The 17833-nt window shown below is 48.4% G+C and overlaps 1 protein-coding gene across 3 annotated transcripts in view; it reads right to left on the bottom strand.

The window, feature by feature from the left end:
* GFRA1 (GDNF family receptor alpha 1) overlaps positions 1 to 17833 on the bottom strand; it is a 188814-nt gene that overhangs the window by 48460 nt on the left and 122521 nt on the right. For all 3 annotated transcript variants that reach the window (XM_066354948.1, XM_066354947.1, XM_066354951.1), the window contains one exon: positions 12165 to 12501. In XM_066354948.1, coding sequence (XP_066211045.1) covers positions 12165 to 12501 — 337 coding nt within the window. The remainder of the gene's footprint in view (positions 1 to 12164; positions 12502 to 17833) is intronic.

Below are 17833 nucleotides of genomic sequence, written 5' to 3'. Positions count from 1 at the left end.
AGAGAGGAAGGTGCCAATTCAGTGGCACTGAGTCAGCAACCACCCTTTGCTGGGCAGCTCCCATCACTGACTCAGACCCAATCACCTCTAAGAAGCCTCTATTCACGGTGACTCCGGGACACTACCAGCACATGCCCTGGGAGGCTGCCAGTGGTCCCCCGCCCCAGTCCCCTGCCCACCACTGGCCTATTCAGTTTAAACAATAGTGAATCTAGAACTCCAGGCTCCACAATCTCGTGGCCAGCTCCATTCACGCTTTCCTGTGTGCATCTTTATGTGTCAATAATGGTCTATTCCAGACAGGAATGTTCCTGAGATGACACAGGCTCCAAACACCTCTGGACTTTGTCAGCCCCCCGCCTCCGTCCCCAGGCTTTCCCTAATGGTACAAAAAAGATGCTGATGTGTAAAGCTTAGCAACACGGCCTCGCATCGCGGGTTGACATTTCCACCGCTTACAGCCGTGGGTGCGTACAAGTGTGAAGCAGTAGGAGCCCGCGCCCCTCCGCCCACAATCCCCACATTGAAGGTCTCTGCCTGCAACTGGGGGAGGAAATGTTACATTTGGAATCTTAAGCTTTCTTTGTCCTCTAGGATAAAAAACATGTGGAAAGAGTGAGGGAGAAAGGGGAACAGACTGAATGTTTCCTGTGTTGGATGGCAGGAGCGGTGCAAATACATTTGCACAGACTTCATTTTTTCCTCCCAGCTGCCTTGCGAAGACGGAGCCCTCACCTCCATTTATAGATGAGAGGCTGAAGTGTCCAGCTGCCCACATCCTAGAACTAGCCGGACCGCGATGCCAGCCCGGGTCTGCCTCCCTCACCCAACACACTGACAGTGACTGGAGAAGGGAAAAAAATATAAATAAAAAAATCCCAACTCCAGTGTGGTACTTTTCACATTGATGGTTCTTTTAAACTCTTGTTTTTCTTGGATGCCACATTTTCTGCATAATTAATTGCTTTTGAAAATTACAGAGCAATTTCCCATTCACTGAGTTGGAAGTGCCCATTGAAATGGAAATGCCAACAGGACTGACTGCAGGATAACTAAATTTGGGGGTGATGCCTGGGTGGGAGTCTGGGGTCTCCCTGGGTGGAACAGAGCTTCACGCTTAGCTGTGAGACCCGGGCATTGATTATACATGAGAGCGCCGGCCGATTTCCCTGCACAAAAGTGAGACTCCTCTGGGTCGCAGGCTCCGATGCTGGCCAACGTGGGACGCGCCTGAATGCCACAGGCTGTCGTCCAGACGAGGAGACAGCCTCTCAGGAATACTGGGGTTCCCTTTTCCCCATTCTTTTGACCCATTCCTTGCTCAGTGGACTGAACACATTTGAGTTGAATGAAATGGAAGCATCCCCTTCCCTTGGAATTAAGAGATAAAGAGATTGTAAAATCTGTGATTAGGTCCAGACCTGAAGAAGCAGCTAGTTTTCCCTGCCTGTGAACTTCATGGGTCCAAGTACATGAAACAGCCGCTGGGCAGAGCAGAAAGGTCCCCTTTGAAGAGGACCAGGTTGTACGGAACAGAGGAGGGGACCAACCGGGGTCTCTCTCTCAGCTGCACGCGATCTTACACGAGGCGGTCTGAGTCTAGGGTCCCAGAGACCCCGTTTAAGTCCCCCAGCCACCCCCACTTCACTTCTGGGAATGATTCCAGGTCTCCCCCCCATCGCGTCTTCTATCAGCACTGCACCCGAGATGCAGTCCGCCCAACAACGGAGGCTTTCCTGGGGTGGCGAACTGGCCACAGGGCAAACAGAAGGTAGGAGGCAAACACCTGGATGACCCCAAACTGGGGCAGAACTATGGATTCACGCTGGTTGCCACTGGGGGACAGCAAAGAATTCATCTCCCGTGAGATACACTGCCAGGTCCCTGATATCCGCTGACCTCCAGGTCAGAGGGAGTGCAGCAGGGAGTTATGGAGTCCAACCAAGAGGCAGGGCTTCTGGGAAACGGGCACCCGACTTACACTTCTAGGACCCTGGGATCAGACAGCCTGTGTTCAATGAATGTGATTGAGTTCATCATTAATAATAATAATAATAATAATAATAATAATAATAATAAAAACCCTGGGGTCTGAGTGGACTTTGCCCTATTTGTCGAAACAACTCTTACAATCACTGAGCTATCACAGAGACACCCTTTACAGGTGTCCCCAAACTACGGCCCCGCGGGCCGCATGCGGCCACCTGAGGCCATTTATCGGGCCCCCGCCACACTTCTGGAAGGGGCACCTCTTTCATTGGTGGTCAGTGAGAGGAGCACTATATGTGGCAGCCCTCCAACAGTCTGAGGGACAGTGAACTGGCCCCTGTGTAAAAAGTTTGGGGACCCCTGCATGAGGGCTCAAAAGGAAATTAGATAAGAACTTAACAAGCACCTATTACCTGAGTAGTTTTTTCCTTGTAAATGATGCTAAGAGGCTCTGATGGACACTGTGTCCCAGCAGTCTGTGGAAACTGTCTTTGAAGCGGATGCTGTCTTGGCCCCTGAGCCTTAAGGAACACCTGGACTCAAAGCCTGGCCAGGATTACCGTTCTGCTTGTCTGGAACTAAAGGCAGGAAGGCCGAACCGTGTAGGAACATTGTATTCTTGTCACGAAAGACAAGACAGAAACCACGTTTCGGAGTTAGCAAGACCAGGTGGATCCCCAAATCCTCCACATGGGCTCTGGGCACCGCTGGGCTCGTCACCCCACTGTCGTCTCTGCACAGTGTCAGGCCTGACGACGGGGTGACATCTGTGAGCTGCATCGCCCAGCGCTGCTCATCATCAAAGCCCAGCACATGGGCTATGTCTCCCCTCCCACACATCCATCTAACCCACAGTCTCAGGCTTCTGTCCTGTCTCCCCTCCCACGCATCCATCTAACCCACAGTCTCAGGCTTCTGTCCTGGTACTGCCACAGCCGCTCTCTCCCTTGTCGCTCGTCCTTCCTGCCCAGCTCAGGTGACCGCTCCTGCTGGCCCACCCAGGCTGCGCTGGCTGGTCTCCCAAAGCACTCTGTACCTTCCTGACCACAGACCGCCACTCCATGCTGTCGTGACTGTGTGTGTGTGCCTGCCTTTCTCTCTGCACTATAGGTGAGAAGCCAGCTCTTTATTCCTGGCATAGTGACAGCAGGCCAGCTGATAGAGGGAGGGAGGGACAGACGGAGTGAGGGAGGGAGGGAGGAAAGGAGGGAGGGAGGGAGGGAGGGAGGGAGGGAGGGAGGGACGGAGAGAGGGAGGAATGGATGGATGGATAGATTTCCAGGGTGTTAAATCCTGTGTCACTCTGCATTCTTCTCCTCCGCCTGCCCTTAGAATGATTAATACTGATGCCTACCACCCTTTAATCCTAAGATTCTGTTCCCTGTCAGCTTGGTTGAGTTCTTTGCTTGGTTCTCAAACGCTCCAACTTCCTACTTCTCTAAAGTCCTCTTCGGACACTTTCATCATAAACCTCGTGTTCCCAAGGGTTCAGTCTCTGGCTTAATTTCTCTTCTCCACCCACTTTCCCTGGGGAATAAATCCTAACATACATCTCCAACTTCTGTGTTGATGGTTCTAAAATCTACCCCTATCTCCCAGCCCCTTCTCTGAGATCCATTCATGTTCCATTTATTCATTCATTTACTCATTCAGGAAACATTTAGTAAGTAAAGAAGATTGTCTGTCACTCATTCAGGAAACATTTAATAAGTAAAGAATATTGTCTGGGCACAGTTTTGGGCACTTGAAATATATCACAGATAAGAGAACTCTGACTATAAAACTTACAGGACAGGGAAGAAAAGAAACAATAATACAAATACGGTAAGTAGATTATGAAATGTGTTAGCAGGTCATAAGTGCTTTGAAAAAAAAATGAGTCGGGCAGGTGGACTGGGAGTGTGCAGGGGCTGATAGTACTAAATAGGGTGACCAGTGTCAGCCTCAGTAGGGTAAGACTTCAGGAGACTTGGAGGTGAGGGAGTTTTTCCTGGAGCATCTGAGGAAAGAGTGGTCCCAGCACAGAGAACAGCTAGAGCAAAAGCATGGAGACGGGACACGTCTGGTGCACTGGGGACCAATGTGGCTGAAGCAGAGGGAGCAGAGGCTGGACGCTGGAGCAGAGGCAGATAGGTAAGGGCAGGGGGCAGTTCATCTCAGGATTTGGGGCAACTCAAAGGACTGTCCTTCACCCCCTGGCGCCTGGCTGTACGAGCAGTCCATCTTCACGTGGACATCCTTATGCACTGAACACAAAGCCTTGTTCTTCTGAGCCCAATACCCTTCCTGCCTCTGGTATTAGACTGCTGACTTTGGATTCAACTGAGCCATATGACAGTCTGCCTTGGCTTCAGGGGCTGGTCCACGGATGGGCGCGTAATCTAAGCCAAGCCGATCAAAGTCCTTAACTGGGGTTTGTCTGACGGTGTCAGTGGGGAATGAGTCTCTATCTCTTTGATCACGAGGTGATCAGATGTTCACGGAGCTACTGGCAGAAGCACTGACTCAGAAATAGTCCATGAGAAGGGAGGAGACAAGCAGAGGGGAGCGGAGAGGTGAGAATGTTGTGACAGTGCCTTGAGCCCTCGGTCCCGGCCGCGTCCAGCTCCCCTCCCCCCAGTCCCAACAGTGAACAAAGCCCCGCTTTAGCTCTGGTGAGCTTACCCTAGGTTTCCATCACGGATCAAAAGAGTCCCGATGAACACACCCTTCTAACACAGCACGGCCAAAACAATTCACGGTCTTCTTCCCCTCCTCCAAGGCGAGAGACGCATCTGTCCCTCTCTCCTCTGTTCCCCACGCTGGCTCCAAACACCATCGTCTGCCAGGTTTCAGACCACAGAGGTCCACGTCATCCTCTGTCTGTGCTGGCAGTCAACAAATTCCCAAGTTCTCCCCTCTATGGTGCCTAGCCAGCTGCCCAACTTTCACCCTGGTCTCCTGGTCCCCTCGCTCGTCTGGTCCACCGCGGTCACCCGGCCTCCTGGCCTCACCCCCTCCGAGGCCCAGCTGATCGGGTCTGTCTTCCCTTACAAACCTTTGATGGACATAATCTAACACCTCATTGTAGCGCTGGAGGCCTCCAACATCTTGCCTTTGTATAGTACACCAATTCCTCTCCCTCTGACTCCGGGACAGTCCCTGAGCTCTCACATCCAACCCCCCAAAGCGGAGCACCCTCCTTCCGCTTGGCTTTCCCCGCTTCTCAGACCCCGAGGCCAGGTCTGAGTCAGGCCTCCCCCTAAAGAAACACGGGGCGCTCTGCTTGGGCTTCCTGGGTTCAAACCACGCCTCTCCCATCCACTTCCATGCTGAAAGACAGTGACACAGATCTGGGCCAAGACTCTGTCCACGTGGAGCTCATCTGCAGAATGCGTCAGTGCAGAGAAGAGGAGTCTGATTCTTTCTGTCTCAGGGCCGTACACTGCGAGTGTGAGTCTGCTGAGGAGACGGCAGGTGAGGGAAGGAGCCAGGAAAAGGAGGCCGAGACTGAGCGAGGGCCAGCGCAGGGAAGGGGCCGGCTGGAGAGAGTTTCTGGAGTAAATCCAGAGGAGTGGTTTGTAAGTGACAAGCTCCAACAGGAACAGACAAATGGTTTTACACTGGCCTCTGCCAAAGAAGAGATAAGGAAAGAGATGGGAGGCCAGAAGACAGAGCAAGTTGTAGCAGTCTCCCCGCCTGATTCACGGCTCAGGTTACGGCGAGCTCCATCCTACGCTGCTTAGCTGGTGCTAAGTGGCCACACACGTCCCATCTCAATCCACGGGCTGGGGTCGGAGACCTGGAAGAGGCAACAAGAAGGGTGCTCCTCCCACCTGCTCGGGTCAAGGAAGAGGCAGAAGCAGAGGTGTCAGAGGTCACCCGTGCTCTTCTCTTGGGACCTCGGTAAGGGAACCCCCTGCAGGAGTCCCGGAGGCCTACAGCAGAGACCGGGTGGCAGGCAGCTCTCACAGGTGGAACGCATTAAAAACACGGGCCTTTCGGCACACTGAGCACATTGCTAAAGACACCTATGTAATCATTCAAAATGCAAACTGCTCAAATGAACTGGAAAATGTTTTCCTTGTATCTTCTCATATTCCTGAAACTTTCTTTCCATGGTTCAAAAGTTTGCATTGTCTAATTGCTGATTTCCACTTGTGAATGAATCAGTGTAAAATAAAATTAAGTGCCAAATTAATCTCCCCATCTAGTTTTAGGCATTAATTATCCTCTGAGACATTTTCTCCCGCGCTTGCTGCATGTCGACACAAGCCCGAACAGAGCGATGCAGAATCCAGTTTCCAGTTCAGGAACGCAGCCAAGCAGAGGAGGATGACCTTGATCTCCGACACCCACAGTCTCCTGTGCGAAAGGGCGCTGATCCCAGGCCAAACACATTCCTCACCTTCTAAAGCTACCCTAACACTGGCAGGCCAAGGAAGTGACTGGAGCAGAAATGTGCTGCATGGTTTTGTGACACATATCCCAAGTTGTCCTGGGTGACAAATTAACAACAACACATATCCTCTAAGGATAAAAGGTCAGCCTCAGTGTGGAAAATGTGGTGCTTGCTAGGGCAGAATTCTGGAAATTACACATGCTTTTCTTTTGGAGCTATGCCAAGGAAGACCTTCTTGATTCTGCTAAAAACAAACAAATAAACAACAACAACAACAAAAACCCCCCAAATAGCTCCCTGGCTGCTTGGCTCAGTGGTAGAGCACTGGCCCAGCATGTAGGAGTCCCAGGTTCGATTCCTGGTCAGAGCACACAAGAGAAGCATCCATCTGCTTCTCCACCTTTTCCCCTCTTCATTCTCTCTCACTATCTCTCTCTTCCCCTCCTGCAGCCATGGCTGGGCTGGAGCACGTCAGCCCCGGATGCTGAGGACGGCTCCATGGCCTTGCCTCAGGCACTAAAATAGTTCAACTGCCGAGCAACAGAGCAACAGCTCCAGATGGGCAGAATATTGTCCCATAGGGGGCTTGTTGGGTGGATTCTGGTCAGGGCACATGTGGAAGTCTGTCTCTCTGCCTCCCCACTTCTCACTTAAAAAAATAAAAAATAAAAAAATCGGAAAAATAACCTCACAGATGTTCAAGATATGATTATAGCACCCTCAGTCCCTAGGGGAAGGTAGAACCACATATTTGGTGACTTGATCAAAGCCACCACCCTTGGAAACTATGGGGACACAGAGGCTGGGTATCAGAGTCAGTATATCTCCAGCAGGGCCAGGAAAACCTCAGGGACAGAGGACACACAAGCCTGAGCCCTTCCCTTTTGTTTTTGTTTGTTTACTTTTTGTTTTTGACAGAGACAGAGAGTCAGAGAGAGGGACAGATAGGGACAGAAGACAGGAACGGAGAGAGATGAGAAGCATCAATTCTTCTTTATGTCACCTTAGTTGTTCATTGATTACTTTCTCATATGTGCCTTGACCAAGGTTACAGCAGAGTGAGTGACCCCTTGCTCAAGCCAGCGACCTCTGGGCTCAAGCCAGCGACCATGGGGTCATGTCCATGATCCCACACTCAAGCCATTGACCCCGCACTCAAGCTGGTGAGCCCGTGCTCAAGCTGGCAACCTCGAGGTTTTGAACCTGGGTCCTCCGCATCCCATTCTGACTCTCTATCCACTGCGCCACCGCCTGGTCAGGCCTGAGTCCTTCCCTTTTGAAGTTCAGGTCATCAGACTCTTTCTAGAAGAAATGAGATATCCTTGACCGAGCTATGTTGTAGCCTTAAAACAGAAGGACATCCTGCTATATGCAACAACATGGCTGCACCTATAGACTATGCTGGGTAAAACCAGCCAGTCACAGAAGGAATAATAATAATACATGGCTCCACTTATATGAAGTATCTAGAACGGTCAAAGTCATGGCAGCAGAGAAGAGAATTGTGGGTGCGAGGTGCTAAGGGGAGGGGAAAGCGGAGAGTTGCTGATCAATGGGTATCTAGTTTCAGTTATGAAAGGTAAGGTCTACATTCTGCTGTACAACATTATATCTATAGATAACAATATTGTATTGTGCACTTACAAATCTGCTAAGGGTAGATCTCACATTAAGTGAGATGAAAGAAGGGGGGGGAGGGAGGGAGGGAAGGAGGGAGGGCGGGCAAACAAATACCTTACTCAATCCCACCTAGATGATGCACTTGTGCTAGGAAGGGGAGAGCTTGGGGTACAATGTCTTCAAGTTGGAGAGCTGTTCTGATTGGAACCCCTTAGCACCAGACCCCAAGGCAATATGGTTTACTTTGGGAAATGGTGGCTACCCACTGAGGGTGGCCTGAGAGTTGCTACCCTGGAGTCCAAGGATGCAGCACCTCTCTTGCAAATGCCAACATGGCCAAGAAGGGTTCAGCCACTGAACCACCAAAGCATCCTCCAGGCTGCTCCCAACAGCGACACCACCTGGCAGCAGCTAAAGCCACAGGCAGGTGGGCTGACCAGTAGCTTCACATCCCTCTTTGCTTGGCATTGGAAGCACCATTAATGGGTTGTGGAATATAACCCTGTAATTCTTAGATAAAAACAGGAAGAGGTATGCTTGTGTTAGACATTCTGATAATAATAATAATAAAATAGCTGAGACTCCTTAATGATTAATTAGAAAAATTAGAGAGATATGAACACATATATTTGCAGCACTCTGAGCTGGTGCTCGAGCGTTGAGCTTAGTTTGGGGATCAGAGTGTGGGGGAAAAGAGGAGAGGCAGACTTTTAAATTATGTATATATAACAATGTGTATCAGGAATAAAGGTTTCTGCTTTCTTTACGGCCAAACCCCGTCGTGACATCTCTCCAGGTACTAAGAGAGCAATAACCAGAAGAAAACTGGCAAGGGAGACACTCAGCTTCAGGGGAAGAATGGGCGGCTTTTGCATTTCATCACACCCTTCTGATAATACCTCCGTCTGCTTTTCTGCAGACAAGCTTTGAGTTCCCCAACCGCCAGGCTCTCGCCTCTCCCCCAAACACCCCCCCTCCCCCGCCAAGAGGAGAGGAACCTGTCAGCTTTCCTAAAAGGGAACAGAGAAAGAAAAATAAAGTCAAAAGGAAAAAGCTAAAGTTGCATCTCCTCTGTTTGAAGGCTCCAGGCAGGAGAGAGACAGGTTCTGTGCGGAGGTCCCGCCGGACCCTGGGGGGAGCAAACCCGTGTGCTGAGAGTTCAGAACACGCTAAGTGCGGGGAGGTTTTAATGAACTTGAGCAGCTCTTTGATAGTTGTTGATGCGGAGATGGAAATGGAGCATCTGAAAGCGCGAGCTTTCGAAGAGTGTGGTTTTTAGGGAGCGGTTTTCCCTCTTGTGGTCCCTTCTGCTTTGAGGAGAGCAAATTAAGCCTGACGTCACCCCACCAGCCACGCCCCTGCCCTCTGGATGGGGATAGGTGGGGGCAGCTGGGATGTAAAACCCACAGAAGCCCCGGCCCTAGCTGGTGCCAGCTGCTGCTCTGGGTACCACCACGGGCCTCACCGAGGTGGACCGAGGCGGGATGGAATAAAAGGCATAACATTAAAGACAAGATGAATAAAATCTGATCAAAGAAAACACCGCTAGACTGCCTGGCAGCTTAAATTACATTCACCACATCTGACAGGGAGAGGGGTAATCGTGAGAAGTAAGTCCAGGCTCTGGAAAGAAATCATGGGTTAAATAACGACAAGGAAGACCAGGGGAAGTCACTGATTCAACTTCTCAAGATAGGGAAAAAAAAAACTTCAATCACACCGAGACAAACTGCACTCGGTAGGGCCCCTGGACAGTCTGGCTTCCCAAATAGCTTCTGAGTTGTGCCTGCAGCCAGGAATAAGGGGCAAAGATCACCTTCAGCTGACCTGCCAGTCCAGCTGACCCCCGCCCCTCTGCGTGGTAGCCATGTTCACGTCCCGGCCTTGGGGCGACCAGGCATAATCAGTTATGAGGCGAGGGCCGCCCCTTGTTCATTTCTGCCCCATCAGCGGAGGTCGCTCTATGCACCTGGGGCTGTCTCGACACAAAGCATTCTTGGCACCTTCCTACCTGGTCAGTCTGAGTCCCTAAACAGCTCCCAGATCATCCTGTTGTCTGCAGGGTCCTCCTGCCACCTCCCAGAGCACCCTAAGTCCCCAAACTCCCAGTTATCTCTCACGAGTGCTTAGCAGGAAGGCAATCTGACTTAACATATTGACACCAACCCCGTATGGATTCTCTCTCTTTAGGAGAGCGGACCAGGTACTGCCGATGAACCACTCAAGGAGGGCTTTCAGTCGGGCAGGGCAAGTCAGGGACTACCTCTGGACCTCCTGTGCGTGATGAACTTGTGAGTGAGAGGAGAAGGTTCCATATCGGCTGCCCTCCTCCACCCCCCAGCCATTTCCTGGGGGTGGAAGGCTCGCTCACTGCTCCCTGTAGAGCTGCCTCCTGGCTTGGACCTCTCGGTGAGCAGGGTAAGATCTGAAGGCAGAGACAGGGAGGAGCTACCGTTGTCTGGCTTCAAGTCAAGAAGAACCCCAGAAACCCAGCCCTGCCACTGTAAGAGGGACCCCCCTTCTTTTCAAAGACTGAAGGGGCCCAGGAACTTGGGTTTCAGATTCAGGGGTCTTTAGGGGAAGGGTCTTCAGAATCTCTGTGCCCAAACATCCTGCACCCCGAGCGATGTCCCTGCACATGCTCGCCTGTGTCCTGCCCCTCCCTGCATCCACCTGCGGCAGGGCGCGTTGGACTCCCCGGCTGACCGGCTTCCCAGGCAGTAACTGTATGGAGGTCCCTCCGGGCCCTTCTAGCACAGACATCCCCGATCCGACCCTGCAGCTAAGAGGGTGTCAGTGGAATGGGGGTGTGGGAATGAGTGAGAAAGAGTTCTTGGAGAGTTGGCACTGCAGGAACACCCGACTCCTCCCAAGACCTGCTTGGGCCACCTGAGCTTTTCCTTCTATAGCAGGTCACCTGCTCCTAACTTAAAAAAAAAAAAAAGGTGGAGAGACATTACTCTCAGAAACTCTTCAGCATGAGAGGGCTCTACTTTGATAGTTCTTTGGTCATTCCTAGCGCCAGCATAAGGAAAGATAGGGATTCCATTCAACCAAAACAAACTCCACTTAAATTCACCAGAAACTCAGCTAACCCGACTTTTTTTTCCCCTGCTTTTTAAAAATAGGGCATCTGTAGGAAAACAAGCACATATTCACATTCATCTACCTGTGCACCACGAGTACTTACTGGGTGCACAGCATGCTGTCAGCGACGGGGTTTGAAGGCGCCTGGCTCTACCCTGGGGACAAAGTCCAGGTGTTGTCATTGTGATGCCTCTGAACCTCCAACCCTGGACCCAGCCTTCACATTTGAATGGAGCACCAGCACTGCCTCAGGCTGCAAAGACTTAAGTCTCTTCTTATCAAAATCTACTTGCTTCGATCAGCAACTGAATTCAATGCTAAACACAGGAAGGACACACATCAAACTGTTGACAGTGACAGTCGGGAGCACAGGAGAGCAGCGTGCGGGGAGAGACCTTGTCTTTCTCTCTACCTAATCTATGTTGCAGGAAAATAAAAAAAGAACACACAGAGAATGTGTGATGGATTCCTTCCAACCTGAAAATAATAAGTGGCCAAGAGGGAAGAGGAAGTGACTGTTTCCAACAACAGGGCCCAGGCTTCGCAGAGTGCCTGGCAGGGGCTGGGTCCTGGACGCACGGCCTGGCAGGAAGGTGATCACTCCTTCTGCCCACATGGATAATGAATGGCCCAGATTAGGCTCCAGGATCGTGGAAGTTCTCTTCGGGGCTCGGACACAGCTCTAGCCCTACATATCTCCAGCCTACCCCTCCTTTGACTTACTTAACCCCTTGTAACTCCTGGCAGCATCTCAGAGCTGTGGAGTGGACATGGGTCTTCGAGCTCACCTGGCCGCAGGTGCCTCTCCCTGTTTACTAAGCGCAGTGGTATTTACCTCCTTCCAGCATCCATCACAGCTCCCCTGGGGTGCAAGATGGGACGCTCCCCCAGCACGAGAGCCTGACCGGTGTTAGAAGAACCATGTGCCAGAGGCAGAAGTCAGATTCAGGCCACTCCCGTCCAACGCCTGCCTCCCCCTCCCGCTGCCACCGCCCCCCGATGGAAACAAAACGGGAGCTTGGCCATGGAAGCTGCCACAAAGGTTCTCCCTGCCACCTCATTAATCACCCGGCCGCCTGGCACTTACCTGCAGATGTAATTTGTCTTGCAGGAGTCCTGCAAATTCAAACAGTTGGGCTTCTCCCTCTCCTCGTAGGAGCACACGGGCACGATGGTCTGCCGCCGCCGCTCGGTGCAGGCGATGTCGCGGCAGGAGCAGAAGAGCATCCCGTAGCTGTGCTTGGCCGGGACCTTGTCGAAGAACTGCCTCAGGGCCTTGTGGCACTTGCGCCGGTTGCAGACTTCGTTGGACATGCTGGTGGTACACGGGGTGATGTAGGCGGACCTGTACTTCTTGCAGGTGTCGTCGAGGTTGCAGGCCTTGGCGGCGTCCAGGCAGTTGTTCCCTTTGGGGATGTGCTCCACTGCAGAAGGACAGAGAGGCAGGCGTGAGCACCGTGCTGGGCGCCAGGGCGCTTGCACCTCCGCCGTTTGAACTGAGAGCTCACATTCACCTGGGCAGTGCTTGGAGCTCTGATCAACTCTGTGTTCCGAAGCTAATAATACCTTAATGAGCTCGGGACCAGGAGCGGATATTAAGCGTGCAAATGCTGGGAGCCCACGGCAGAACACAGGCTCCTCCCGCTCCCTTAGATGTATAATTAGGAGGTACTGAGAGAGACCAACAGAGCTCAGGCACCCGCCTGCCCAGGTATAAACAAGGCAACAGGAGGAGAAGTTTCCAACTCCTGGTTGGCAAATTGAAATTAGGATAAAAGAGAAAAGCAACAAATTATATACTTGTTCATTATACAGTATATAAAATGATATGCTGAATGTAAGTATAATTGCCATGCAATCCTCCAGGAATATAATTATGTAATAAATGCATATAGTACATGCTAATTACTATATGATTACAGAGTAATTACATGGGTATTTGAGCCCAGAAGACAAAATATTATGCCAGGCTCTCTAAACAGGAAGAAGCAACAACAACGAAGCTGTACTTATGTTCTACCTCACAGGCCACGGAAGAAAACCAGAATACATTACATAAAAATTTACAAACCTAAATTACCACTTACTTCACTTACCACCTACAAAACGTGGGATCCGTGAGCACTGAGTTTGCAGAATAGAAAAATCTGGCTAGTACTTTGGAGAGAATTTCAATAAACATACAAACCACAGGCCTTTGGACTCTCACAAAACATATGCCGCCTTCTACCCAAGTCCTCGGCTGTCAGCGACTCCAGGGCTGCCCACCGCCAGGCTGCGTGCCCTGTGGTCTGTGGAGAGAGGCTGGTGAATGCAGAGTCCATGGGGATAGCTGAGCGGGTGGGCGGAGCCAAGCCCAAGAAGTGAAGTTAAAAGATTATAAAAGATGACTGGCCAAGGGAAAGTAAGCTCACTTGCCATGATATAGGTGTTTCCATAGGGAGGGAAGTGATAGAAGAACCTTCCAGAGCCAAATTATTAGGTGGTCCATGAGACACTGATAATAAGGTGTAAGAGTGACTTTCTGGAATGAGCAGAGAGGCAGTAAAGCAGCACACACCACTGTGGGATTTACACCCCACCCCTCCAGCAAGTTCCTGCTCAGGCCTCAGCCCTTCCTGGGATTCTGGAACCTTCTTTCATTCTCTTTGTGATCCCAGTCAATGCGGACCATGAAGGCATTTGGGAAATTACAAGAGAACTGGCAACAGAAGAGAAAGAGTCCAGGTGGGTGGGGTGGGACCAAGACAGGGAGCTGCATTTAGTATATATCTTAAGGGCAAGTGAAATATTACGCTGCCCTAAAAGAAAGAACGGAATCCTGCCATATGTGACAACGTCAATGAGCCTTGAGGACATTGTGGTAAGGGAAATAAGCCAGCCAGCCACATGGTATGATTCTACTTATATGGGGTGTGTAAAACACTCAAACTCATGGAAGCATAGGCTAGAAGTGACAGAGGCCGGGGCGGGGGAAGAGCAAAATGAGGAGTTCAATAATTCAAGGCATATCAAGTCTCAGTTTTAAAATACGAATGACTAGATTCCAGAGATCTGCTCTATAACATCGCACTGATACTCAACAGCAGCATATTGTACACTTACAAGTCTGTGAATAGGGTTTATCTCATGTTAAACGTACTTACTACAGTGAATAAAAATTTTAAGTAAGTGAGTAAGTAAAGTACACACACAGCACGTCCACCATTTCTCTCCTTGGTGTGCCGACTTTGTGCCTTGCTTTAAGAAAATCCAAACTGCAAATATATGAAAACAGAATTATCCCCTGGCACCACAAGCAGTACCTCCCTATGCTCCAGGCTCATGTTGCCGCCTGTGGCCTCTGGATCCAACCATTAACATGGAAGGCAACACACCGGACATGCGGCCCTTCCTAAGCGAGCAGTGCAGGGAGTCAGCACCTGCGCAGACATCGCTGCTGGTTTGACAAGCACACCTGGTGCATTTTCTCCATCCCGACCTCCCCACACCAGCTTGTATCTGGCTCCCCTGTTTTCACACTCAGTCTCCTTAGGGCTCAAAGAGTGAAATATTTACCGTGCGCCCCACCACCAGGCCTCCGTGACCCCTCTAGCCTTTCCCTTTTCTGAGGCTTCTAATGTTGTGCTGTTGGGCTCGTGGTCAACAGTAATTAATATTCTAGAAGGTCTACAGCTTGCTAGACTATTTCTAAGTTATGCATTTTTGATGATAATCTAAAATAAATTAATACGACTGAACTCGAAATTATCTACATTAGGCCTGTAAGGCTGGATATTGGTACACAATTTGCTGCATGGCTTTATACATGCATTGGTATTAAATGACACACTATAGTATCTGGCTTAAAAGAAAAGAATAGTGGCACAGAGGTAGAAGTGACACTTAAATGATGTAGCCAGTGATATGTGAAAAAACAGTTCATGAAAATTCAAATGAAGAAAAAATGGCAGAAGAATTAAGTCATCACATGGCCTGCCAAACCCAAAAGAAGTCAAGCTGAAAAAGGGTACTACCTTCTGAGTATAAGCACCAACTTCGTCTCAGCAAAACAATATCATCCCTTATATTAAACTAATGTAACTGACTTGCATTTCATCGCTTTCAAAGTTTTGTTCATACTTAATTTGCATGCACTATTTTTATAGTCGTATTAAAGCAAAGAACAAGAACTTACAGTTGCATGTTTATACATTTCAAATAAAATTATAACAAAAAGAATAAAACTCAACAAATAAGGTCCAGAAAATTTATTTCTCTCTGAATATAGTCCTCATTATACACAAATTAAAAAAAAAAAAACAGGCCTGGATAAAAAGGTCCTTACATGGGTCTTGACAATAGTTTTTTGGACGTGACACAAGTAACAAACAAAAGAATAGGTGAGTAGGATTATATCAAAACAAAAAAAGCTTCTGCACAGCAAAGGAAAGTATCAACACAATGAAAAGGCAGACTATGGGCTGGGAGAACATATTTGCAAATTATGTATCTGATAGGGGGTTAATATCCAAAATCTATAAAGAACTCATATAACTCAGTAGCATAAAAACAAATAACCCCATTAAAAAATGGGTAAAGGACCTAAATAGACATTTTTCCAGAGAAGATATTCAAATGACCAATAGGTACATGAAAAGCTGTTCAACACTAATCATTAGAAAAATACAAATAAAAACCACAATAAGATACCACCTCACACCTATCATTAATAAATCAACAAACAAGTATCAGCAAGGATGCGGAGAAAAAGGAACCCTTGCGCACTGTTGGTAGGAGTGTAAATTCACACAGCCACTTTGGAAAACAGTATGGAAGTTCCTCAAAAATTAAAAATAGAATTACTTATGACCCAGCAATTCCATTCGATATTTATCTGAAGAAAATGAAAACACCAACTCAAAAAGATATATGCACTCCCTGTGTTCACTCCGATATTATTTACAATAGCCCAAATATGGGAACAACCTAAGAGTCTTTCAAACAAATGGATAAAGAAGATGTTTATATGTGTTCACAATGGAATACTATTCAGCCGTAAAAAAAAAGGAACTCCTGTCTGACCAGGCGGTGGCACAGTGGATAGAACGTCGGACTGGGATGCGGAGGACCCAGGTTCAAAACCCCGAGGTCACCAGCTTGAGCGCGGGCTCATCTGGTTTGAGCAAGGCTCACCAGCTTGGACCCAAGGTCACTGGCTTGAGCAAGGGGTCACTTGGTCTGCTGTAGTCCCCTAGTCAAGGCACATATGAGAAATCAATTAATGAACAACTAAGGTGCCACAATGAAGAACTGATGCTTCTCATCTCTCTTTCTTCCTGTCTGTCTGTCCCTCTCTCTACCTCTCTATCCCTCTCTTTGACACTCTCTGTCTCTGTCAAAAAAAAAAAGGAGGAACTCCTGTCATTTGCAACAACATGAGCAGACCTCAAGGGCATTATGCTAAGTGAAATAAGTCAGAAAAATACAAATACTGCAGGATCTCACTTATATGTAGAAATCTAGAAAAAAAAAGTAAAACTAATAGGAAGGAAAGATCAGATTTGTGGTTACCAGAAGCTGGAGAAGGGGGATGGGTAGGGGAATTGGATAAAGGTGGTCAAAGGTACAAACTTCCACTTGTAAGGTAAATAAATCATGGGAATGTAATCTACAATATTATGACTATAGTTAACACTTCTCAATGGTATATTTAAAGGTTGTAGAGAAAGTAAAGCCTAAAAGTTGTCATCACAAGAAAAGAAATATCTCCTCCTCCTTCTCCGTCTATCTGAGCTGATGGACGTTGCCTAACTTGTAATCACTTCACAACATAGGTAAGTCAAGTTGTTACGCTCTACACCTTCAACTCATGTATGTCAATCACATTTTAATAAAAACTGAAATTGGCCAAGTGGGCGCCTGCGGTTACAATAACACTAGCTTCCTTCTTGATATTGTTAAAACCACAGAAACTACTACTAATTCATTATTTTCTCCTTAATGGTATGAAGAAAGAAAAGCAGTATTTCAAGAAAGGGCTTTGTACAAAGTGGGAATCGGGTGAACTGTGTTCTGTCCAAACCAGTTGCTCAAAGTTTACGCCATTCAGCAATCGACATGACTCAGCCTCACTGTCAGCTGACTGCTCTCCCTGATACACGACGCTGCCAAAGCACCTCTCCTCACCATTTTGGAGCCTAGGACAAATTCCAGAATGCGCAACCTGGCACATTCAGGAAGGCAAAAAACTATTAATTGATTTGCAGCTCACAAGTCAATGTAGCTGATTGTCTCTGATTCTCATTCACACAGAACATTCTTATGACCCTTCCTGACTTAATATAGAGGGTGAGGCAAAAGTAGGTTTACAGTTGTTCATAGGGAAAATAATGCAATTATGAATAAAAATACAAGAATAAACTCCATGTTTCACATACAAACCTGTAGGAAGCCAGTATTACCCAAATAGCAGAACCTGACAAGCACAGAAAAAAAATTACCAACTAATATTCCTTACGACTAAAGAAGTAAAAATTTTAGTATATAATATTTTCAAATACGTTAAAAGGATATTGCATCATGACCAACTAAGGTTTATCCCAAAACACAAGGTTGGTTTAATATTTTAAAATCAACTTAACTCACTGAATTAACAGACAGGGAGAGAACCATATGATTATTACAATAGGCAAAGAAAAGTCATTTAACAAATTTCAACTCTCATTTCATAATAAAAAATGCTGAGCAAACTAATAACAGAAGAGTACCTTCTCA

The sequence above is a fragment of the Saccopteryx leptura genome, chromosome 13 (assembly GCF_036850995.1).
Source record: "Saccopteryx leptura isolate mSacLep1 chromosome 13, mSacLep1_pri_phased_curated, whole genome shotgun sequence".
NCBI lineage: Eukaryota > Metazoa > Chordata > Mammalia > Chiroptera > Emballonuridae > Saccopteryx > Saccopteryx leptura.
Note: the sequence above shows the minus strand (reverse complement) of the source record. Positions and strands in the feature narration are given on the sequence as shown.